This window comes from Pelmatolapia mariae, linkage group LG6 (genome assembly GCF_036321145.2).
Source record: "Pelmatolapia mariae isolate MD_Pm_ZW linkage group LG6, Pm_UMD_F_2, whole genome shotgun sequence".
Classification (NCBI taxonomy): Eukaryota; Metazoa; Chordata; class Actinopteri; order Cichliformes; family Cichlidae; genus Pelmatolapia; species Pelmatolapia mariae.
The window spans coordinates 13,682,849-13,708,712 of NC_086232.1; the positions used below are offsets into that span (position 1 = coordinate 13,682,849).

Consider the following 25,864-nt stretch of genomic DNA (forward strand, 5'->3'; position numbering starts at 1 on the left):
CCTGATCTGTGATATTCTTGCTTCTCTTCCAGCATCTCAGAGGTGACATTAAGCATTCAGGGTATCCTGAATAGCCTAACTTTTTGTGAAATGGTAAATGGCCTGTATTTGTATAGCGCTTTACTAGTCCCTAAGGACCCCAAAGCGCTTTACACAACCTGTCATCCACCCATTCATACACACATTCACACACTGGTGATGGCAAGCTACATTGTAGCCACAGCCACCCTGGGGCGCACTGACTGAACTCAGACAAAACATTTATTTATTCCAAATAGATTTTTTTGTGCTTAAGTTAAGAGTGTTATTTTTTTTTCAATCATGTAATTAAAACGGGAGCAGACTGAAATGTCACATGTGCCATCAAGAAGTGCCAAAAGAAAAATTTTATGAATTTCTTTAATTTTCTTTTTCTGTGATGTGACATCAACAAACAGACCAGCAGATATTTTCATATTTCATGTTTAAACGCCCATTATAGTTTTAAAGAAGTAGAAAACTGGCCCAAAGTGAAAGTTGTCCCTTTAGCTCCTCACTGTCTGCTCATCAACCTCAATGAACACCAGCTGAAGTCTTCATAAGAAGTTTAGTTTTATATCAGACTAAACTTGTCTTTATACTGTGAGCTGTAGCTGCTACTTCCTGCTCTCGACCTCCTGCTGAGCTAACATCTCTTTAACTTTGCTTTTAATATCAAACTACCTTCTGCTTCACTTTAAACAGATAAAACACTCATGTTTATGTCACAGAAGCTTCTAATGTTTATTATATACAGCTTTAAGCACTGCACACACTTCTTAACTTTGTTACAGCACACTGTATTTAATAGATTTATTTCTATGAGTATGAATGTTGTTTAGTTTTCTTTCTGTTTTATCAGAAACTTTCTGACCTGTTGACTCAGTTCATGCAGTTTTCAGGGATTTTCTGTTTACAAATTTTTCCTGTAAAAGAACCTTCAGATGGTTGTTGTTGTTTCCTGGTGCTTCATGAATAATTTTGAACTGAAGATGAATAATCTGAGCTGGACTCAAACAAACTTTACTGAGCAGATGTGTAAACTGGATCCACCTCCTTCTCTTTAGTGATGATGTCATCCATAACTGAGGCCTCTCTCGCTGCAGGATCACTGTCTGCACGGTAAAATGCAGAGAGCAGGCAAAAGAAATCACATTAATTATAGATTTTTTTTTTTTTTTACTATTCAAAGAGAACATTTACAGCATAAAAACATCAGGTTGTTGCTGCAGACAACAAAACATCTACAAATAATTTATAAAGAACAGTTATGTTGAAACTTTGCATTTATATAGCGCTTTGCAATTCCACTATTCATTCACTCTCACATTCATACACTGGCGGAGGCAAGCTACAGTTGTAGCCACAGCTGCCCTGGGGCAGACTGACAGAAGCGAGGCTGCCATATTGCGCCATCGGACCCTCTGGCCATCACCAGTAGGGGGTAGGGTAGGTAGGTGAAGTGTCTTGCCCAAGGACACAACGACCGAGACTGTCTGAGCCAGGGCTCGAACCGGCAACCTTCCGGTTACAAGGCAAACTGCTAACTCTTTGAGCCACGATCACCCTAGTAGTTGATGCCTTTTCTGATTCAGGGATTTTTAACAACGATTTCTTGGATCCGTCTGTCAAACACTAGTTTAATTTCTCTACAGTAGCAGAAAAGCCAAAAACTGTACAAACATGGCTTCTGCTTGGCCTGACTCAAGGAATTGAGCTTAGACTTTGAATTTGAGAGGATTGTTGTGAAAAACAAAAACAACAACACACCATCATTCATTGTAAAGGTCGCCCAACAAAACATAATAACAACATAATGACTTGTGATCATTTGTCACAGTTGTTAGAGTTTAAAGAACTGTCTGGATTCTGTAAATCTCACAGTTAAAGCCTGCTTGCTGTGTTTCCTGGGTTTCTGAGCAAAGATGAGAAACCTGCAGTCTGTCCTCTCACCTTCATTCAGGAAGAGAAGAGCAGATCCAGGAAGAGGAGTTGAGGAAGGCAGAAAGAAGGAGCCTGGCTAAGAACAAGGACTATGTTCAGGTGTGAGCACTACAGCTGCAGCACAGCTGTGGACTCCACCCTGATGATTGTTTGAGTGAGTGAATTTTCTCTGTTTAGTTTGATATTAAAACATGTTTGAGTGATTGGCTGCCTCTGATTGGCAGCTGAAAACTATGTGAAAATTACTGCATAGTTGATAGTGGATCTTTCTTTAGCCAGGTTTGTCACACAGTTTCTTCTTATTCTGCATTTAAACAGACAGATCTGTGTCTACAGTTTGAAAAAACCTCACATTGAAAAAATCTGTCATAAACATGTTATAAACATCAATACCAACTTGTATTGGTACTAAGGAGGCACAGGCATGTCTGTACATGTCCTGTGGTTAGGTTTAGGCATTCATTTTTAAATATTAAAGTTAGGGCAAGTGGCTAGGGAATGCATTATGTCAATGAGATGTCCCCACGAAGATAGCAAGACCCGACATGTGTGTGTGTGTGTGCACGCCTGTGTGCGTGTGTTTATTCTCTTGCTGCATGCCACTCTTGCAGAGTTTTGTGAGTGTGTGTGTGTGTGTGTGTGTGTGTGTGTGTGTGTGTGTGTGTGTGTGTGTGTGTGTGTGTGCGCGCGCATGGGGTGTGTTCTCCTCAAGCCCTGCAGCTGTTAAGATGCCCAGTTCACAAGAAATGTGACACCATTTGTAAATCTTTACAGTCCACAAAAAACACCATTAAAAAAATTAATTCAGATTTTTTTTTTTTTTTGTGATGTACTAAATCTTCTTTAATGTCGTTTTAAAAAGAAAAGAAGTGAAATGATTCAAAATCAAATTTGGGATCATATTTTTATTTATTCTTTGCAATGAAAATTTCTTTACTCCTTCTGTCTTTGCAGTTTACCTTCATTTTACTGGTTCTGCTGAGTCACTGGCCATTCCAGCAGAAACCTATCATAAAGGCTCTGGTTCCTTTTGCTGTGCGCGTCTTGTTCCTGCACGTCGCTTGTTATTTATCCTTGTAAAGTCTTCAGCTGTGACATATGAAGAATAAGAAGTAACACTGGAGCGACACAGAGCCCTTATCCTCACAGTGCAGCGGTGGATTCAGCGTGTTTAAGGTAACTAACAATGCTAATGCTGTCAGACACTGAGGCCTGTTGCATTCATACACAGTGTTAGAGCAATGGCTGTAGCCCACAGCCTTTGAAATAGTGATTAAAATCCTGTCTATAAACAAAGTGTCATCAGACACTAAACTTTCAAACACTTGAGATTAAAATGAGCTGACAGCGAATCGTTCCTTGTATTACTGCACAAGGGAAAGACTGGAGATGACAATAATGATTTAATGGATTTTGTTTTCATTACACGTGTGCACACTTTCATTCTGAATGTAAAGTAAACGACCCGTGTAGTTTTAGGCAAACAAGACAAAGGATTTAGAAGATCACAAGTGTTTCTTTCTTAAAGAACAGGCTCTAGTAATACTAGTGTGTGTATCTGTGTGTGTTTTTGTGGGTTGTCTGTTCACATGTCTTACCTAGATTATTTCTAGCTAGAATATTTCCCATTTAAGCGAACAAACAAAATAACAACATGCATTACATTTTTTCATTGTAAGAATCTGACCCATAGTTCCCACTTGAAGTGCTTGTTTACATGTGAACAACATTGAAATACGTCTGTTAACAGTTATGCTTTTACAATCTCCACCTGATCACCTTCAAGCAGGAGGAGCAGTGAGTCCTGAGGCTGTGCTACCAACCAGGATTTCATCTGATCCAGGTAACTTCAGGGTCTCTGTACTGCTGGGGTAAATCACCACGGTAACTTAATCAGATTGGAGATCAACAATACTGTAGTTTAGCTTTTTCTCTCACGCTGCTGATTTTATATAAAATACACAACATATACTTTAACGTTACTTACTCAGTAAACCCTGGTTAAACTTGCCAAGTTGTGCTTTGTGTGACTGCTTATTCTGATCACCAGTGTTGGTTACTGTAGGTGTGCTGAACTCACTACAGACTTTACTTCAGATGTGTAACTTTTGACTCATAAATATGTATTTCAATCTATGCAGTGTTTTAAAATCCAAAGCAATTCGACCACAAGCAAAACCATTGTACTGATTTCTAAGTAATCTACACACAATTTACTTTCTGTTTCACAAGTCTGATTCTTATTTTGCTTCCTGTGAGCACAGATGTCTAAAAATATGTGTACTATTTTTAAATGCCCAAGACGCAGAGATCTATGGGGCGGCATTTGTAAAGTGAGACATGCTGAAATTAACTGAAAATTTTTTCCACATTTAGCTCAAAACCCTACAAAAAAATGTTTTTTTAGTCATTTTTTACAACATTTAGTAAAATATTTGTAACTTTTCATATTTAAAACACAATTTTAAATGTGAAATCTAAATGTTAAATGTTAAATCTAAATGTTAAATTTAAATATAAATCTAAATGTTAAACATGGTCAGATTGTGTCTGCCCTCCCCCTCACTTCTCACCGCCATGAGCTGCTTCACTTCTTGCCTACAAGCATGTCCAGCGATTTAGCTGCATATGTGCTGCAGCGATTGTAAAGTTGAGACTGCAGCTGCTGAGAGTCCCCTAGATAACATAGCTTCGCAGCTGACCTCGGCATCGTCCACCAGCAGGGGAGTCCTGCCATACTCAGATTCATACCCTGGCCTGGGAGACTAGGTCTCGTCGGAGAGGGAGAAGCCAAGGTTCGCTCCACAAGAGGGGCATAATCTCCGCTAACCAATGGGACCTCGTCACTCTGGTTAGAGTGGGAGAAATTAAGGCCAGTGGAGGAAATGCATAAAGCAGAGCATGTGGCCAGTTGTGAGCTAATGCATCTACCTCTAGCAGAGCCTCCTGGTCCCTCGGGGAGAAATACAGTGGACACTGAGAGTTCTCCATTGAGTCAAACAGGTTGACCTGTGCCTGGCCAAAGCGGGTCCAGATTTGGGTCACCACATGTGGGTGCAGGGTTCAGTCCCCGTACTGCGGGTTTCCCCTGGACATTAAGTCTGCTCTCAAGTTCAGAGCTCCTGGAATGTGTGTATCGCTCAGTGGCAACAGATTGATGCTGCTCCACATGATCAGTCTGCGAGCCAGCATGTGCAAAGGACAGGACTCTCTTTCTGTTGATGTACGCCACAACAGTGGTGTTGTCTGTTCTGTTCAGAACATGGCGGCTTCTTAAAGGGGAAGAAAGTGTCTCAGTGCTAGAAACGCTACTAGCAATTCTAGCCAGTTTATGTGAGCACCCCCAGTTGTCGCTGTGGCACCCCAGCCCGTGAGACTCGCGTGCGTGGTCACCATCTTTCTGGCTGTGACAGGCCCCAGTGACACCCCCTGAGTGAGAAATCTGGGATTTCTCCAACAGTGGAGTGCCACAGCACAGTCTGCTGTGACTCTGATATGGCGGTGAATATGGTGCTTTCGATTCAGTCTCAGTGATGCTAGTCATTGCTGAAACTCCTTCATATGCAGTCTGCCTAGTGGAATGATCGCTAGTGAAGACGCCATTAATACCAGCATCTGCAGGCATCTTCTGAATGGGAGATATCTTCCCACCTGAAAAATGCCGGCTTTTATTTTGGTATTTCCATTGATCCGTACAATAAATTTGCATGTTATCTAAATATTTAGTTTCCTGTAACATTTACATTTAACATTTAGCTTTAAATATGATATTTAGATTTAACATTTAGATTTAATATAATATTTAGATTTAACATTTAACATTTAGATTTAACATTTTAAATTCTGTTTTAAATATGAAAATTTAGAAATATTTTACTAAATGTTGTAAACAATGGCCTGAAAAAACATGTTTTTGTAGAGTTTTGAGTTAAATGTGGAAAAATGTTGCCGTTAATTTCAGCATGTTTCACTTTAGAAACGGCGCTCCATAGAGGTCACGTCACATACCCACATTTATGCTACTGTTAGCACTTTGTGCTCTCATCTAACATGTGATATCCTGTCATATCAGGTAATTCCTTCACATATTTGCTGAACATAAACATTTTCGAGGGTAAATAATCACTATTCACTGTTAGACGAACACATTTGTAAATCTTGGTTTATGTTTGTGGATCATATTGGAAGCTTTGGTAAAACAAACTTCTTGTGTATTTTCAGTCGACTCAGCTTCTCTTTCAAAATATGTAACACTCTGAATTTGGGATCTGCAGGACAACCTGAGATGGATGCTGGCAAATCTGTGACATTCTGCTGGATTCTGGTCGTCTGCTTTTCACTGGCTGCATATGCAGGTGAGACCAGCAGGTATCACTGTGTCTACTGCTGGGAACTGAATTGCTTTCATTGTCACTGTGTATACATATACAATTTAGATTATTAAATTCAAAATAATTAAAAATCTCATTTACACCATGTTCCCTCCTTATAGCACTTTTGGTTTGCTGATAGAAGGAGGGAAAGAAGGAAGTACTGAATAGTTGTTGCTGAGCAGGGATATTTCATGGGATGTTGACATAGCAGACTTTTCCCGTATTTATCTCACCCACATATTATGTGAGAATTGTAAAGAATGACCAAAAGGTGACAAAAATAGTACCAATAATCTTGATGATGATAATAATAAAGACAGGTTTGTGCGTATGTGCTGTTGAGCCAGTGAGACTCACTGATGAGATAAAGTTAAATTGTGATTTTGTTTTTGTGACATTTACTTATTTAAAGTGTAATAACTTATTTTCAAATCGTCTTTAAGGTTATTTAAAAAATTGCATTATTTTCTAAACAGAGGAGAGTTCAGCTTTTTTCATTATATGTATAACACACAGAAAATGAAGACTTCATTTATTCATTGTTGAAAATCAGCGCGTAAACTGTGTGTCGGAAACATTAATAGATCAGTTCGCCCGCTTGTTTGAAACATTATGAGTAAGCCACAGGACCACAGGCAATAATCTCGGAGTGGGCAAAAAGACGTGATAGAGGCGGATGGATGTGAAGAGAGCGTGGAAAATAAAGGTTTTCTACCACAGATAAGAGCTTTTGCGTAAGTGGTGAAAATGGTTTTCGGGCCTGTTTCAAACATTAAAGGAGAGAGAATGGGCCATGACGTCAGAATCTCTGAAAGCCCGTTCTTTGTGGGCTTTACATATTTTCAATGAGCCAATAGGGAACGTTGTTGTGGGCGGGGCCTGTTTCAACGATGAAAGGCAAGAGAACCAGGCCGTGACATCACAGTCAACTCAAGTCCTTAAATAGCAGGTGAAACCCACACTGGACCAGCACGTTTCTTACTTATAGTCACGAGCGATTCACTGGATGAGATTTTGTTCTGCTACCCTCAGTCATATCTGAATGTATGAGTCACTGTAACATCGTAGCTTAAATGTCAAAAATGAGCGACCAAAAACCAAAACCAGAATTAGTGTGCACTCTGCCAAAGAGTACACTGGGCGACCTGGAGGTCGAGGAGGAAGAAAATAAGAAAGTCCTGCAAGAGCAGAAAGTGGTGAAGGACAGAAAAGAAATGCAGAAAAAAGTGGACGAGCAGACAGAACCATTAGCGGAGGCTGAGACCGAGACAAAAGACACGGCAACCCCAGATTCCTCCTCAAAGTTGTGTGTCAACAAAGTTGTTCAGTTGATGGTTTCAAACGCCACAGAAAAAGCTGAACTGAACCAAGTGAAAAATGCACTTGAAGAAACGACCAAACTGGCAAAGAAAGAGTGTGAAGAGGCCAAAAAAGCAGTGAATGAAGTGCAGGCAGCACTGTCAGAGGAGAAGACCGTGGTAGAGGACGCAAAGAAACAAACTGAACAGGAAAAACAAGTGTTAGAAGAAGTGCAGTTTGTATTTAAAGATGAGACCAACCAGGCTGAAATATCAGCTTTGGAAAAGACACTGAAGCTGCAGAAAAAGGTGCGCGTCAACTGGGTTATTCAGTTGGTGGTTTTACTGGCCAAAGAAAAAGTCTCCTCCAAATACAAGATCTTCACAGAGCGCCTCACTCCTGACTGCATCAGCCATCGTCTGATTGAGAAAATCTGGCCTGAAGTTGAGGAGAAACACTTGAATTTATCCCACGACAGCATTTTTAGTGTGGGCAAGGCCATTCTCAAGGATCTTTGCAAAACACACAACTGCAAAGAAAACCTTTTGATTTTTAATCTGAGGGAACAGCTCGACAATATTACCATCTCAATCTTCACCAAACACCTGTTAGCATTACCAGCAAGAGTACTCAGTGTGTCTAAAGACAGGCAAGAGTACAAGGAAGTTGTAAAAAATGTGACCAAAGATCTGGTAATGCACGCCATGAGCGAAGGAAATGAGACGATGACAATGAATCCAGTAGCATCCGAGTTTATTGTAGAGAGGCTTTTCCAGAAGATCTGGAACAAAATTTTGTCAAAAAAGTACAAAATGTCCTTGGAGAACATTGAACTACTCGCCCTGACAATATACAATGAACTCCATGACAGGTGGGATTCTCCAATACTTTTAATGTGGTCAAGAAACCCAGTGATGGATGAAGCAATCGTCAGCAGCTTCAAAAAACATGCAAAATTGAGGAGCCAAAACATCATCTTTAGGGCTTTCTCATGTGCACGCTAAAATCTAACTGACACGTGCATGTGATTATGTGAGAAAACTCTTAAATTGGCTTCAAATATTCATTTCAATTGGGCTTTCCAAAATTTAATTTTGAAACTGGAGTGGTTAAAAATAACTACTCTTCTTCTCCCAACTTCCTTCCCTCATCACCAACTGGCCGAGGCAGATGGCCACCCCATCCCAGAGCCTGGGTCTGCCGGAGGTTTCTCTCTTTTAAAAGTGAGTTTTTCCTTCCCACTGTCGCCAGAGTGCTTGCTCTAGGGGTCTTTGTGCAATATTGTAGGGTCTTGACTTTACAATATAAAGCACCATGAGGGAAGTGTTGTTTGGATTTGGTGCTGTTTCTTAACTCAAAAAGTCCAATTACAACAGGACATTTTGAGTTTAAAAAATAAAAAAAAAACACAAATAAAAAAAAAAAAAAGAAAAAAGTTTTTTGAATTTGTGCTTTGTTTCATTTACTGTTTAAGAAGTTCACTCTTCCTGCAACTTTTAAAAACAACAAATAGCTGAGCTGCTAGATTTACTAAGTGCATCCAAGAATACAAACAAGCAGTCCTCACACACATTTGAGAAAAACTGAGAGACCTTTGAATCTTTATAGCTTACTGAATATTCATCTCTTTACTTTGTCTGCACGTGTCCACTTTTTTCTTTTTCTATTTGTATTATTCTCATTTCAAAGACATTCAAAGCTATTTGGAGACATGCAGAGTTCCTTAAAGATGAACCTAATATAATTAACATGAGTTGTTTAACTGAGGTAATCACTCTTTCCCCCACAGTCCTACGATTTTTCCCTTTTTCTGTAAAGTAATGTAAATACATTTTTAATACTTTCAGTCAAGTTTTTAATATTCATACAGGAATAAACTACAACAGAAACACAGTCACAAATATAGGCCATAAATATACAGACACCATATTTACATACACATTTAGTACAAATATAATGTTTAAAAGGAGTCTGATTCTTCAATTGATAAACATTTGGCTTCGATTTCCAGGAATTTTCCACTGTGAGATTAATGGAAAGTGTACATTGCACATAGTGACAATGAATGATGGACCCGACCACACAGATCGCACTTTACTACACTTTTTATTCAGTTTATGTCTCTTCCAACCCTCGGCCGCAGCTGCCAGCTACACCTACATACAACAACACAACCTCAGGTCCCGGCACGTCTTATGCAGGGGAGGGGTGATGAACTGATGGAGCTCCGCTGTGTCAGCCTCCCCCGCAACCGGGCCACAAACCACGCCCTGCTACACACATTATATGTCCACAAACACAAATCAAAGTGAAGGAAGAAAAACCGCAAACTAATCATGAAGTTACAGAACCCTTTACTGATATGGCTAAGGAAGGCTTTTATTGCATGGCCACATGTTGATGTGTCACGGCAGGTAACATGAAACTATGAAAAACTAGGTACAACCAAGACAGACTGTGAAAAACTATAATCAACTATGAACACACTGGATGTGTTCAGGGGAAGTGAAAACACATGAGGAAAACAGCTGACTGAAATGAAACATGACGTCACAGAGAAAGTCAAACTAACACCAACGAACAAGAACGCATCAGACTCTTTCAAAATAAAACAGAAACATGGAGAAAAATACAGTTAACAAAAAAACCCCTAAAATAGACAAAACAATGGGTCGCAGATCCAGTACCGTGACACATATACAGCAGTTTACCCCACAGTCAGATGCCGGCCACCTACCAGCTAACTGTGTGAAGAGGAAAAATTGCTATAAATCTCTGTTTTTTGTTGACACGCATGCTCAGTGTTTAGTAGCAGTAACTTAATCCAGTGCTAATCACAGTGAGACTGATCTCATGGACATTCATATTAACCTTCTTGTCTGGTAGGTGAGATGGCAGACTCAGTCACTGCTGACAATAATTTTATCCTAATTTAACCTGTTAGATTCTTTAGAAAAGATGATCCAGTGAAATAGCCTTTGAAAAAGGATCTCTTCACATGTAAACAACAACTATTTAATACAGATTTGATAATGAAAGCTAATTTTTGAGATAGGAATTTTGGGTTTTCATGAGTTTTGTATGCCAAAATCATCAATATTAAAACACTGAAAGGCTTGAACTACTTCAGTTGTGTGTAATGAATCTAAAATATATGAAAGTCTAATGTTTATCAGTACATTACAGGAAATAATGAACTTTATCACAATATGCTAATTTTTTGAGAAGGACCTGTATAGCATAATATAGTGTATTTCATGGGCAAATGTTGTTCACAGTTATTTGGGTGAATATTGGTTAACACTGTCTGTTTTATCTTTAATTGCCTATCTGTGGCCTCTACTCTCACCAACACAGAACAGAATCCCGTTTGAATCCCGAATCCCGAACCACTTTGACTCAGGTCTGCTGACACCAAAGATCAGAATAATGAAGATTTCTGGTCATTTCCAAGGTTCACCTGAATTGCTCAGACTGAGCAGCCTTCACTGGCACGAAAAGCTATAGGTCCTGTTATCTCTCTCACCACCTCTCTCTCTGTCCAGTATTCACATTTAAAACCAGCAGAGCTTTTCACACAGCATGCAACTGAAGCAAATGTTTTTGGAAAAAGTAATTTACATATTGCATTATATAGCATTTAGTACCAGGATCATGTTTTGTCTGTTTTATTGAATAAATCTGTTGCCTGTGTACTGTATTTTGTTTTTCTCACATTATAAAAGAACTAATCAGGTAGAGAAACAAGATGCACATGGTCACAATTTAATTAAAAGCTTTGTTTTATACTTTACACAGTTGAAAAGGTAAAATATAGTAACAAAAAGGAAAGAATTTGAAGTTGGTATATGACCTGATGTCTCAACTGTATATTTTCACAGCAGGACTAAGAAAAAAAAGTACACTTGTGTTTTGAGCCCTGAACTTACTTTTTGAATAAATTCTTCTCCTTTCAACACCTCCCTTTAGTAATCAAATGCCTACATCATCATGATCTTATTGCAATGATGAAAGGCGGTGGGCTGGGGTGTTTATCTGAGTATCTCCTCGGCTTGCTCCCTGTACGTTGGGGTTTTGAGTGGGTCTGTTTCCTGCGCCTTGGGAAACAGGTTGTGACTGTCGTTTGTGCCAGAGTACCTGGCTTTCTTGGACTCCCTGGACGGGGTTCTTGAGGGTCCACTTGAGGACTCTGTCGTCCTACTTAGAGACTTCAATGCTCATGTGGGAAACAAGAGTGAGACTGGAGGGGCGTGATTGAGAGGAACGGCCTCCCAGATCTGGTGGTCTGTTACTGGACTTCTGTGCAAACACTATGTTGTAACATAAGGGTGTCCATAAGTGCACGTGGCACCAGAACACTCTAGGCCAGGAAAGCTTCCACTTGGGTGGTCTCAGAATTTCATCTCAGCTTTTCACAGATGTTGTGGTTCTATTGGCTTCATCAGGTGTCGGCCTCCAGCTCACACTGGAGTGGTTTGCAGCTGAGTACAAAGCACTGGGAATGAGAATCGGCACCTCCAAATCTGAGGCCATGGTCTGCAACTGGAAAAGGGTGCAGTGCCCACTCCAGGTCAGGGACGAGTTCCTGCCCCAAGTGGAGAAGTGTTTTTGTATATCATGGTCGTGTTCACGAGTGACGGGAGAAGGGAGCGGGAGATCGACAAATGGAGTGGTGCAGTGATGTGGACTCTGCACCAGATCATATCAATATATTGGTCAAGCTACATCCCTACCCTCACCTATGGTCACGGGCTGTAGGTTGTGACCAAAAGAACGAGATTATGGATACAAGTGGTGGAAATGAGCTTCCTCCTAAGGGTGGCAATCTTTCAAGTACAATAGAATAGCCCATTATTGTTATTGTACATGTACAACTGAGTCTGGTTACCACTCTTGAGAGGCAGATAATATAGCAGAGCTGGTCCATTTATACTGTAGCTCATAGGGTTGATGACACTCAGGTGAGCTGGCCTGGTAGTGGAAAGGCTTTGAGCTCTAGTCAAATAGGTGGAAAACATCAGCTGAACCCTTGCTGGCTCAGTTAGGGTTGACAAAAGGCTCTATATAAAAAATAGTCACAACACTTTGTAAAAAGTTGAGTCTTTGAAATGTAATAACAATGTGCAAATGTTGTTCACAGTTATTTGGGTGAATATTGGTTAACACTGCCTGTTTTATCTTTTAATTGCCTAACTGTGGCCTCTACTCTCACCAACACTTTGAAAAAAGATCAAATTAATATTAAACAGAACTGAGTTCAGCTTAGTGATGCGATCTAGTTTGTCATGTTAAATTAATTGCCCAACTCTGCTTTAGATGGTCTCTAGAAACCTTGTTGCATGGATTTAAAGGACTGTGCACTTTTGCTGGTTTGTTTAAAATGATGTAACTACCAGTGGATATTGGTTATCGTCCATTATAACCAAAGGTTGACATTGTTTAAACATAATGCCCACCACGTGCAAACACCAGAATCTGAAATGAAATAACTAAACTAGAAATTTGAAATTTGTACTTAAGCTAAACAAAATAAACCAAAAGCATCAGCAAGACATTTATTGAGGCAAAGATACAGAGATACGCAGTTTGATGATTAAATGCCAATGACCCATCAAATCACAACAGGATCGCAGCAGTGACAGGAGTTTGGATGGGACTCCCCCAGAGATGAAGATGGAGGCTTGGATGGAGCTCTGAGAGAAAACGGTGAGACAAAGGTTACACAAATGAGAGTCTGACCGGCAGGATGACAGAAGAGCAACGAGATTTAAAGTATATGGAATGGGAGCTGATTGGCTCACACAAGGTGGGCAAGAAAATGACTGGAATATATTAATGAAGTCAGCAATGAAACAAAGGCTTGAGAGCTATCAGTCCATAATGAGAGGTAAGAAGAGAGCCTATAATAAGGCTCAGAGGTAATTGGAGGCCAGGAGAGGCTATTATACAAAGTTTAGAGAACAAAGTTTTTGTAAAGACGAACAGAAATGTGGATAAAAATGGTTTGTTACCACCAGCAGCTCTATGTCATGGCTTACCAGGACTTTAAGGCTTGAGGGATTTTGAGGTAAAAAGATGACATCAGAGTCAAAACTGATGTACACCAAATAGCTTGATGATAACCAGCAGCTCAGTCATTAAATATTGGATGAGGTCATCTGGTTGCAGAAATAGCAGCACCTATTCCAAAAGTGTGACCTGAGCATAATTCAGGGGCTGATACCCCACCTGAGAAGCACTTTTTTAAAAAGACTAAGAATTTAAACATTGAGTGACTGACAAGAGTTGAAAAGAAAGGAAAAGATGTAAGGAAGAAGGAAGTAGCTGTTGATTGAACTCTGATGAAGCTACAGAGCAAAGTGGAGTCCCCCCCCCACCAAAAAATAAGACCAGTCATACCGTGGCAGGGAGAAACACCTCTAAGAAAAATAAGTCATATGACATTAGCTGCAGCTGAACGTTAAAGACACAGACTGACATAATACATGAACAGAATATGATGAGGAAAAGTTACTGAGATTGAAACTGATGGCAAAAAGGCTTGAGGAAGACTTTAAGATGTCAGGAGAGACAAGACAAAGCCTCGAATAAAAGCCTGAGGGCCATCAGAGGCAAGGAGAGTTAAACCAGAAGTGGTGATAATCCTCACAAGGCCATCAGAAGGACAGATCTATTACAGAGACTGGAAACTAAATAACAAAGTGCTTGTGAATAAGAGCAGAAATGCGAAAGATGAAAATAACTTTGAGGTTTACAAAAAGGTTTGACAGCTGTTGAATGCCAGGAGAGAAACATTTTTCGACTTTTGTTTCTTAAGTGTTACAGCATGACCTTCTCTTATGGCTGTTCATGCTTTAGTAATGTAATTAAGTGAAAGATAAACAACTAAATGACAGAAAAGTTCTCTTTATTTACTATCTACTATAAAAAATTACAATGGGTCCACAGTAAGAAAAAGTATCTGATGACCCATTATAGAGGAAGGAGATCCTAGCAGTGACAGGAGTTAGAACAGGATCCCCAAAAAGTGAATAAGATCAATCTTACCGTTTCAATGAAGTCTGACTGTATAGAATAGAAAACACATGAATTATTAACAGCAATATGTTACGGCCCCAGCAGGGCCTCCTCCTGAAGTTGCCCGTGTGGGCCTGTCTTACCAGCTCTCCTGCCTTAGGTGCCACCTTTTTCTTTTGTACAGCTGACTCACATCAGCAATTAAAGGTATTTAAGCCCAGAGAAAGGTGAGCTCTGGTGCCTGAATGCCATGTGAGTGGTTGCAGTTAGTGAGCTGCGTGTTTGGTGTTTGCAGGTAGTGAATTGCGTTCAGTGACTAAACTCTTTTTTGACTTTTCAGTTTATTGACCAACACTTAAGTTTTGTTTGTTTCCTTAAATGGTGATGGCAGCTTGTCCGTCTGTTTTAGTTGAGCTATTAATAGAAACCTTAATAAAACTCTTTAATTGAACCCTTTTGCCTCCTTGTTTCCTTTTTCTGACCCGGACACTTTTTGTTACTTTCCCTCATCGCCTTTCCCCTTTTAGGGGAACGTAACACAATATTTCCAGAGACACAGAATATAGGCATAACACCAACTGAACTGAATGACAGTGAGACGAGGGAAGTGAAGCAAGTGACCAGAAGCAAAATAGTAGAATGATAAAGGAGAGAATCAGCCAACAGGTGAAGAACAGAGGGGACATTTATCTAGCAGAGACCCTCGAAGATCCCATGGGCCCAGTTTGAACACCACTGCTCATCAACTACCAATAGAACATGAATGTCTGTGTTATGGTTTTGCTCAGAAGAAGGAAGTTCAGTGCCAGGAGCTTTGTAGGAAAAGTGGGAGTTGTTCTCTGTCCAGCCACAGCACATGGGACAGAAACCTGTTGTAACTAAAAGATACAGAGTTGTGTGTCGGGGGTATAAAAGAGGAGCTGAGACGTCCCAAGGGCAGAGCTGGCATGACTGTGAACTGTAATGTTTGATGTGTGTGTTGGCTCTCCTGCGACAGTAATAAATAGCTTGACCACAGCTTTTTACCATTTTGCAGACTTTATTTACAAAATTCCACAACACCTGTAACATTTAAACAAAGAGATGGAAAAATGTGGAGACCTTCCCTTGGAAATGTGCTTTTTCCAAACAACAAGTTTACTTAGAAGCCAGACAGTTACAAGCTGCTCATCAGAATCAGAATCAAAAATATATTTTAACCATTCAGTCATTTCTTCAGCTGACAGTGACAATAATTTTACTGGGTTTGCTGTGTCCCATTCAGTTGTGTTTGCAGTAGCATCCCACTGACAGTCCGACAAGGACCAGAGCTCCCAGTATTGTCCCAGATATTATATATGGGATGGAGTTGACTGTAGAATTGGGTTGAGGTGGGGTCAGGGGTTGGGTAAAGAAAGGAAAGGAGAATCATTTATACCAGGCAAATTAAAAACACCAAAACACTCACAATGAACTTAATTTGTGAAGTAATATTGTGATTGAACTTCAGTGATTCATTTTCCAGGAAGTATCTGACAACACTCACCTTGTACATCAACGTTAAACTCCTTGGTGACAGTCCCTACTGTGTTGCTCACAGTGCAGATATACTGTCCTTCATCCTCCAAGCCGACAGATTTAATAGTGAGAACGCTGCCACAGTAGGAAGGACTATTTGTTGGAAGTGTCCAGGTGTATGAAGGGCTGGGGTTTCCCACAGAGGAGCAGTTCAGGTGTAGAGTGTCTCCTTCTGTGATTGTGATCACATCTGGGTTTGGTGGCTCCTTTAGCTCAGGCCCATCTGTGTGATGATTGATAGAGGGAAAAATACAAAGCATACAAATACAAGCAAAATTTCAGCAATATCGAAATAACTTATAAATTAAAAGACATTTCTGGTGTAATATACAACAGAAGGTATTGTTGACAGTTCAGCCCACTGTACTTTATTTTCACTCCGTGCTGCTATACTCTGTTGTCAGTTTATCCACTTCATGATGTTTAACTGCTCTGCTTACTTTACAGGTTAATTCTCTTAATACTCTGTATTGATTCCACATTTAAACAAATAGTAAAGCCGACCTTTTATCATTTAGGAATTAAACACAATTACTATTATTATTTTTTTAATGTCCACAAACAAAGTTTACTTCTATTCTGGCTTTCCACAAACTTCTGAGGGAAACATTTTACAGGTAAACAGCTAAATCCTCCACTATGTTCATCAGCTTGTGTCAGTCAGCAGTTTGTTGATGATGCTTTTTAGAGCCTGTTCATTAACAGTGATGAGCACTATGAGGAAGAATTAAAACACAATTTCTTTACTGTTTCGATTCTTCCTCAAAGTGCTCACAAGGACAGAAAACCAAACCAGTGACATGAAACATGCTCAAAATGTTAAACTCTGAGGAACAGAACAAAGAACGTCTTTATTTCTCTCAGACTCACAGTGAACTATAGCAGGGAGTTTTTCTGATGTCACCACTGGAGGGCGCTGTGGTCCAGCTGGTCCCAGCTCCAGCTTGGTTTGGCACCAGTACTGGGCTCCATCATCTTCTCTACTGGGAGTGATGTTCAGAGTGAAGGTTTCATTCACTGGTTTCTTCTGTTCACTGTTGGACTGTAGGTGACCCAGTGCTGTGTTTCCTCTGTAGAAGGTCACAGTGAGGCTTTGAACAGGAGCTACGTTCTGTACGCTACACTGCAGGGTGTACTGCTGATTCTCAAACATCATCCCAGTGTGGTTTACAAAGCTGATGGAGACACTTTCTGGAGGCTCTGAGAAGACAGGGAAAGAAAGAGTAACACAGATAAATGCTTGTCAGTAACTGCTGAGAGCATGAATCCATCTAACTGTGTATTTACACAAAGAGATCAAATTCTGATTATAAATGATGCAAAATTCAGTAAAAGTCTGATGTTCTAAAGTAAGCATACTTACGATAGATGGTTATATCCAGAATGTGAGTACACGGATCACCAGCATCATTGAAATAATAGCACATGGCAAATGTGTCCCATTCAGTCAGTCTGTCCACCGTCCAGAACATCGTGGTTCCATGTTTTGTAACTTTTCCCACAGCGTGCTCCAAACCAAACTCATCCCCACTGCAGTCCTTCTGACATACATCGCATGTAACATTGGCTGGGTCACCGTACTTCACTACCAGTGCAGATGGAGTGAACACAGGATACTCTGTGCAGCTAGGATCTGTAAAACACCCTGTAGTATACTTGATATTTATTTTTCAGTGGGTAATATTTTACCACTTATTCCACTTCATTATATTTAACTGCTGCAGTTACCTTGCAGGGTAATCCTCTTTATACAAAACATAATGTACAGTATACAGTATATTACAAGTAGTTATATTAAAAGATCAGTCTCACTGGTCAGAGATAAGGATAGAAATCATATTCTCATCATAACCCAATGGAGAATTTAAAAAATGATTTGAAGCACAGATACAAGTAACTTGTAAATGTAAGTTTGATGTTTTTTTCCCCCTTTAGACTCACAGTGAACTATAGCAGGGAGTTTTTCTGATGTCTCCACTGGAGGGCGCTGTGTTCCAGCTGGTCCCAGCTCCAGCTTGGCTTCACACCAGTACTGGGCTCCATTATCTTCTCTCCTGGGAGTGATGTTCAGAGTGAAGGATTCATTCGCGGGTTTCTTCTGTTCACTGTGGTTGGACTGTAGGTGACCCAGTGCTGTGTTTCCTCTGTAGAAGGTCACAGTGAGGTTTTGAACAGGAGCTACGTTCTGTACGCTACACTGCAGGGTGTACTGCTGATTCTCAAACATCATCCCAGTGTGGTTTACAAAGCTGATGGAGACACTTTCTGGAGGCTCTGAGAAGACAGGGAAAGAAAGAGTAACACAGGTAGATGTTAGTCAGTAACTGCTGAGAGTATGAATCCATCTAACTGTGTATTTACACAAAGAGATCAAATTCTGATTATAAATGATGCAAAATTCAGTAAAAGTCTGATGTTCTAAAGTAAGCATACTTACGATAGATGGTTATATTCAGAGTGCTACTACAGTGATCACCAACATTAGTGATATAATAGCAGTCGACAAATGTGTCCCATTCAGTCAGTCTGTCAACCGTCCAGAACATCGTGGTTCTATTTTTTGTAACTTTTCCCACAGCGTGCTCCAAACCACAAAAGACTCCACTGCAGTCCTTCTGACATACAACACATGTAACATTGGCTGGGTCACCGTACTTCACTACCAGTGCAGATGGAGTGAACACAGGATACTCTGTGCACCTAGGATCTGTAAAAACAAAAACAAACAAAAAAAAAACCCTGTAGTATACATGATATTTATTTTTCAGTGGGTAATATTTTACCACTTATTCCACTTCATTATATTTAACTGCTGCAGTTACCTTGCAGGGTAATGCTCTTTATACAAAACATAATGTACAGTATACAGTATATTACAAGTAGTTATATTAAAAGATCAGTCTCACTGGTCAGAGATAAGGATAGAAATCATATTCTCATCATAACCCAATGGAGAATTTAAAAAATGATTTGAAGCACAGATACAAGTAACTTGTAAATGTAAGTTTTATGTTTTTTTTTCCCTGAGACTCACAGTGAACTATAGCAGTGAGCTTTTCTGATGTCACCACTGGAGGGGGCTGTGGTCCAGCTGGTCCCAGCTCCAGCTTGGTTTTACACCAGTACTGGGCTCCATCATCTTCTCTCCTGAGAGTGATGTTCAGAGTGAAGGATTCATTCACTGGTTTCTTCTGTTCACTGTTGGACTGTAGGTGACCCAGTGCTGTGTTTCCTCTGTAGAAGGTCACAGTGAGGCTTTGAACAGGAGCTACGTTCTGTACGCTACACTGCAGGGTGTACTGCTGATTCTCAAACATCATCCCAGTGTGGTTTACAAAGCTGATGGAGACACTTTCTGGAAGCTCTGAGAAGACAGGGAAAGAAAGAGTAACACAGGTAGATGTCAGTCAGTAACTGCTGAGAGCATGAATCCATCTAACTATGTATTTACACAAAGAGATCAAATTCTGATAATAAATGATGCAAAATTCAGTAGAAAGTCTGATGTTCTAAAGTAAGCATACTTACGATAGATGGTTATATCCAGAATGTGAGTACACTGATCACCAGCATCAGTGTTATAGTAACACATGGCAAATGTGTCCCATTCAGTCAGTCTGTCGACCGTCCAGAACATCGTGGTTCCATTTTGTGTAACTTTTCCCACAGCGTGCTCCAAACCAAAAACATCTCCACTGCAGTCCTTCTGACATACAACACATGTAGCGTTGGCTGGGTCACCGTACTTCACTACCAGTGCAGATGGAGTGAACACAGGATACTCTGTGCAGCTAGGATCTGTAAAACACCCTGTAGTATACATGATATTTATTTTTCAGTGGGTAATATTTTACCACTTATTCCACTTCATTATATTTAACTGCTGCAGTTACCTTGCAGGATAATGCTCTTTATACAAAACATAATGTACAGTATACAGTATATTACAAGTAGTTATATTAAAAGATCAGTCTCACTGGTCAGAGATAAGGATAGAAATCGTATTCTCGTCATAACCCAATGGAAAATTTAAAAATTGATTTGTAAATGATTTGAAGCGCAGATACAAGTAAGTTGTAAATGTAAGTTTTATGTTTTTTTTTCCCTCAGACTCACAGTGAACTATAGCAGTGAGCTTTTCTGATGTCACCACTGGAGGGGGCTGTGGTCCAGCTGGTCCCAGCTCCAGCTTGGCTTCACACCAGTACTGGGCTCCATCATCTTCTCTCCTGGGAGTGATGTTCAGAGTGAAGGATTCATTCACTGGTTTCTTCTGTTCACTGTTGGACTGTAGGTGACCCAGTGCTGTGTTTCCTCTGTAGAAGGTCACAGTGAGGTTTTGAACAGGAGCTACGTTCTGTACGCTACACTGCAGGGTGTACTGCTGATTCTCAAACATCATCCCAGTGTGGTTTACAAAGCTGATGGAGACACTTTCTGGAGACTCTGAGAAGACAGGGAAAGAAAGAGTAACACAGGTAGATGTTAGTCAGTAACTGCTGAGAGCATGAATCCATCTAACTGTGTATTTACACAAAGAGATCAAATTCTGATTATAAATTATACAAAATTCAGTAGAAAGTCTGATGTTCTAAAGTAAGCATACTTACGATAGATGGTTATATTCAAAATGCTACTACAATCATCACCAACATCAGTGATATAATAGCAGTCGACAAATGTGTCCCATTCAGTCAGTCTGTCAACCGTCCAGAACATCGTGGTTCTATTTTTTGTATCTTTTCCCACAGCGTGCTCCAAACCAAAAAAAACTCCCCTGCAGTCCTTCTGACATACAACACATGTAACATTGGCTGGGTCACCGTACTTCACTATCAGTGCAGATGGAGTGAACACAGGATACTCTGTGCAGCTAGGATCTGTAAAAACAAAGCAAAAAAAACCCCTGTAGTATACTTGATATTTATTTTTCAGTGGGTAATATTTTACCACTTATTCCACTTCATTATATTTAACTGCTGCAGTTACCTTGCAGGGTAATGCTCTTTATACAAAACATAATGTACAGTATACAGTATAATACAAGTAGTTATATTAGATAAGGATAGAAATCGTATTCTCGTGATAATCCAACTTAAAAAAGATTTGAAGCACAGATACAAGTAACTTGTAATTTTAACTTTGATGTTTGTTTTTTTTTTCAGTCAGACTCACAGTGAACTATAGCACGGAGTCTTTCTGATGTCACCACTGGAGGGCGCTGTGGTCCAGCTGGTCCCAGCTCCAACTTGGTTTTGCACCAGTACTGGGCTCCATCATCTTCTCTACTGGGAGTGATGTTCAGAGTGAAGGTCTCATTCACTGGTTTCTTCTGTTCACTGTTGGACTGTAGGTGACCCAGTGCTGTGTTTCCTCTGTAGAAGGTCACAGTGAGGCTTTGAACAGGAGCTACGTTCTGTACGCTACACTGCAGGGTGTACTGCTGATTCTCAAACATCATCCCAGTGTGGTTTACAAAGCTGATGGAGACACTTTCTGGAGGCTCTGAGAAGACAGGGAAAGAAAGAGTAACACAGGTAGATGTTAGTCAGTAACTGCTGAGAGCATGAATCCATCTAACTGTGTATTTACACAAAGAGATCAAATTCTGATAATAAATGATGCAAAATTCAGTAGAAAGTCTGATGTTCTAAAGTAAGCATACTTACGATAGATGGTTATATCCAGAATGCTAGAACATTGATCACCAACATCAGTGGTATAATAGCACAGGAGTGATGTGTCCCATTCAGTCAGTCTGTCGACCGTCCAGAACATCGTGGTTCCATTTTGTGTATCTTTTCCCACAGCGTGCTCCAAACCAAAAACATCTCCACTGCAGTCCTTCTGACATACAACACATGTAACATTGGCTGGGTCACCGTACTTCACTACCAGTGCAGATGGAGTGAACACAGGATAATCTGTGCAGCTAGGATCTGTAACAAACACATCAAATGTTGTTATTTGGTAGATCAGCATAAACATTTTCATGGGGTGTATTTTATATCTTCAGAAAGTTGATAAACAAGAGGAGAAATTAATTGATCAGAATAGTGAAACTGGAAACTGAAAGTCCGGGAAGATTCAAGGTTCGCTTTTTTTTTTTTTAAACAAAAAAAGCAAACCAAAAGAAAACTTTGAAAAGAAAAGTTACCTAAAGAGGGAAATGAACGTAAGCAAAACATCTCCTCAACATGAACCTGTTTGCAGAAACCTTACTGTCTGATTTCTGGGCCATCAGCAAAACACCAAATGAAGAAACATCTTTAGGAAGAATTTTTTTCCATCGCTCCGGAAGAGGTCCAGCGATTTTGGAGATCCAATTCCAAGAATGACTTAAGCTGTTCTACTGAAACTTTGTGGATTAATTTGATAAAATGAGATATCAGGAAATAATTAAATATCTAAGATGAATAATAAAAGCATCAAGTCCCAAAGTGTGGCATTGCTAAAAAAGATAAACAATCTTATAGTTGAGATAAAAATGCATTGTAATTTTAATTTGTATTTATTTACTTACTTAATTAAATAAACAAATAATATACTGGGTTAGAGCTGTATAAGCTGCACGAACCCCTCGACTAGCTTTTATAATCAGAGGTTGGTTATAAGGAGCAGCTGTAGCCTATTCAAAGGCTCCTGACATTTGGTTCTCATTCCCATCATGATGGATGGATAGACGGTAGCGACGTTCACAGCCACACCACAGCGATGCTGATCGGATTCATTTTCCCCTGGCAATCGTTTGGCTGTTAAAGGGTGGTGAGTTGGATCCCACCTTGAGGTCTGTTATGTAGTTTGTTGAGCTGCTATTTTCACAAAGGCATTATAGTGGCAGTGAATCGTTGAATCTTATAAGCCGTGTATGGTAATAAAGGGTCATCTTTTAATTGTTTTTGGTCCTGCCACTTAATTTGCTGTTTTCCTTGCTGCAGCTCCATATTTTGTTTAATAAAATTATTTAAATTGATTTGCCTGTCAATAATAAGCCTGTGTGCCTTGGCAACTGGTAAAACCTTTGTATTGGTAAATGTGATATTTCCTGGGGTGCATCGCTACCATTTAGTTCTTTCCTTCCCCATCGCTGCTGGATTTTTATTCTTTGTTCTTTTTGGATCTACCTTCATATGTGAACAAACACTCTCAGTATGAAGTTTAACAAATCCAGATACAGAATTTCCAGTGTTTGACAGTGTTCAATCTGACTTTAATGCAGTTGTTCAAGCCCAAAACAGACTGAACAAGAAAACAGGTGAAAAACTGCAGATAAATTAAACTGCAAACACATTTGTTAGAGAATTGTGGATCAATATGATTGTCATTGTGCAAGATGATTAGATCTTTAACAAGATGATTAGATCTTTAGCATGAATGCTGACTTCTGTTTTCTACACAGACACACATACACATATCACTGATCACATCACATGCTCATAGACACACACATCACAGTTCACTGTTGCAGACACAAACGACACATGTTCACATGTGAGTGATTTATCTGTTGCACAATTAATGAGATGTTTGTGTGACCACTGAGTTAATAAAAGAGCTGCGAGAGGGGACCGGAGTTTGGAGTTGTCTGGGATCAGGTGAGGAGCTTGCAGCTCCAAGACCCTGGTCCGATCGGCTCCGCTTGCAAGTTAAAATGGATCGAGCTCTGTCTTGCTTTGTTCACGGGAATAAGTCTCTAAACCAGCGGGGCCTGCGAAGCGCAGACCTAACAACAATAGCAACATCACTTTGTAAAAAATGAAAAGTCTTTGAAATTTGACAAAAATGTGCTCATATTGTTGTTAGCTGTTTTGGGCAATATTGGCTAAATACTGATAAAATTACTGTTATTACCATTAATAATTGCCATTATATTACTACTACTAATGCTATCTATTTCACCTTTTGATTTTCTAACTGTAACATCTGCTCTTACCAGCAGCACTTTATACATAGAGTAAATTAATCCTGATCATAACTGAATTCAGATTATTGGTGCTGCCCTCCACAACAGATCCAGTTTCTCATGTTGCCTTCAAATAAATATTTAATCCTTCTGCATTAGATTACTTGTAAAAATGCCTCTGAGTTCATCAGGCTAACATTTAGCAGCTGTATGATATGAAAATAACAAACCAAGCAATAAATTGTTTATGCCATAAACAGTCTGTATATCTTTTTATATCTGGAAAACATTTCACTTACCAGAGCTGGACACTTGGTGGGTGCACAGAAAAGTAAGTGAGTAGGAAACCAGAAGAATAAAATGAAAAAACATTGTCCCAGCTAGATTTTTGGAAATCAAATATGTTGAAGAAAATGATCAAATATGAAGTCTAAAGGTCGCTGGAAAGGAAATGAGTTTCCTGCTTTGCTTTTCTGTTGCAGAGAACAATGCTGGCAGTAAAGGCTGTTTTTTTTCCAGCAGTGCATCCGCTCATTTTGTTATAACAACCATGCCTTCAGTGAAAGTGAGTGTTGTAAAATCACCAAACAGGAAGGCCGACAGAGGCAGGTCAGGTCTACTTCCTGGGGTGATTCCCATGTATCCCACTGCAGAATTTTTTTTGCAACTGACTTTACATAATCTGAGTAAGTATGGAGCATTACACCTTTTTAACAAGGCACTAGGGAAAAAGTAAAAATAGCAGTTTTGTAAGTCAGCCCTTGACTGGTTATAGTCTGTTCAGATGCTGACACTACTAGGATAGACAGACTCTCACATAATAATAATAATAATAATTATTATAATAAACAATTTTATTCATAAAGCGCCTTTCAAGACACCCAAGGACACTTTACAATAGGATAAAACACGTAATGGAAAAATGACAAAATGAAGAACAATAAAACAAAAACACAAGATAAATTTAACAAACAGTGGGTTCACAGTGAATATGCAGATTTGCAGACGTATCACTTATATCTCTTCTTTTAAGCTTCACTGAAATCCATGTTTTCCCTCTGACATACAAAGCATTTATGAAAGTAATCTGACTGTTAAAAAAGTAAATCTTAAAATTAGACATACACAGCATGCGCTCAGCTGGATGTGTAGAGACAGAGCCGTATGTTCTGGAAACTCTGACTAGAGAGTCAGTTTGGGAGATGAATCCCGAACCACTTTGACTCAGGTCTGCTGACACCAAAGATCAGAAAATGAAGATTTCTGGTCATTTCCAAGGTTCACCTGAATTGCTCAGACTGAGCAGCCTTCACTGGCACGAGAAGCTATAGGTCCTGTTATCTTGGACATCATAAACACCACCTCTCTCTCTGTCCAGTATTCACATTTAAAACCGGCAGAGCTTTTCACACAGCATGCAACTGAAGCAAATGTTTTTGGAAAAAGTAATTTACATATTGCATTATATAGCATTTAGTACCAGGATCATGTTTTGTCTGTTTTATTGAATAAATCTGTTGCCTGTGTACTGTATTTTGTTTTTCTCACATTATAAAAGAACTAATCAGGTAGAGAAACAAGATGCACATGGTCACAATTTAATTAAAAGCTTTGTTTTATACTTTACACAGTTGAAAAGGTAAAATATAGTAACAAAAAGGAAAGAATTTGAAGTTGGTATATGACCTGATGTCTCAACTGTATATTTTCACAGCAGGACTAAGAAAAAAAAAGTACACTTGTGTTTTGAGCC

The 25,864-nt window shown here is 39.6% G+C and overlaps 1 protein-coding gene across 2 annotated transcripts; it reads right to left on the reverse strand.

Moving 5' to 3' along the window:
* Nucleotides 1-15,684: 15,684 nt before the first annotated feature.
* On the reverse strand, nt 15,685-24,504 carry LOC134628480 (uncharacterized). 2 transcript variants are annotated; one of them, XM_063475160.1, is made up of 13 exons: nt 24,411-24,504; nt 21,878-22,147; nt 21,384-21,713; nt 20,819-21,088; nt 20,325-20,654; nt 19,737-20,018; nt 19,243-19,572; nt 18,646-18,915; nt 18,150-18,482; nt 17,572-17,853; nt 17,079-17,408; nt 16,177-16,431; nt 15,685-16,003 (listed from the first exon to the last, which is right to left on the reverse strand). In XM_063475160.1, exons 1-13 carry the CDS (start codon nt 24,481-24,483, stop codon nt 15,912-15,914), a joined length of 3,447 nt encoding a protein of 1,148 aa, XP_063331230.1. In that variant the 5' UTR covers nt 24,484-24,504; the 3' UTR covers nt 15,685-15,911. The 2 variants fall into 2 exon arrangements, with proteins under 2 accessions (XP_063331230.1, XP_063331231.1); XM_063475161.1 differs by lacking the exons at nt 15,685-16,003; nt 16,177-16,431 and having other exon boundaries at nt 17,233-17,408; nt 17,568-17,853.
* Between the last annotated feature and the right edge of the window lie 1,360 nt (nt 24,505-25,864).

Bases quoted from the DNA above. Each gene is read 5' to 3' on its own strand.
- LOC134628480 (XM_063475160.1), bottom strand. From the start codon at position 24,483: ATGTTTTTTCATTTTATTCTTCTGGTTTCCTACTCACTTACTTTTCTG. The intron at 20,655-20,818 runs GTAAGTATGCTT...CTGTCTTCTCAG, and splicing joins TTTGAATATAACCATCTATC to AGTCTCCAGAAAGTGTCTCC. The intron at 16,432-17,078 runs GTGAGTCTGAGA...ATCATCACACAG, and splicing joins ACTCCCTGCTATAGTTCACT to ATGGGCCTGAGCTAAAGGAG.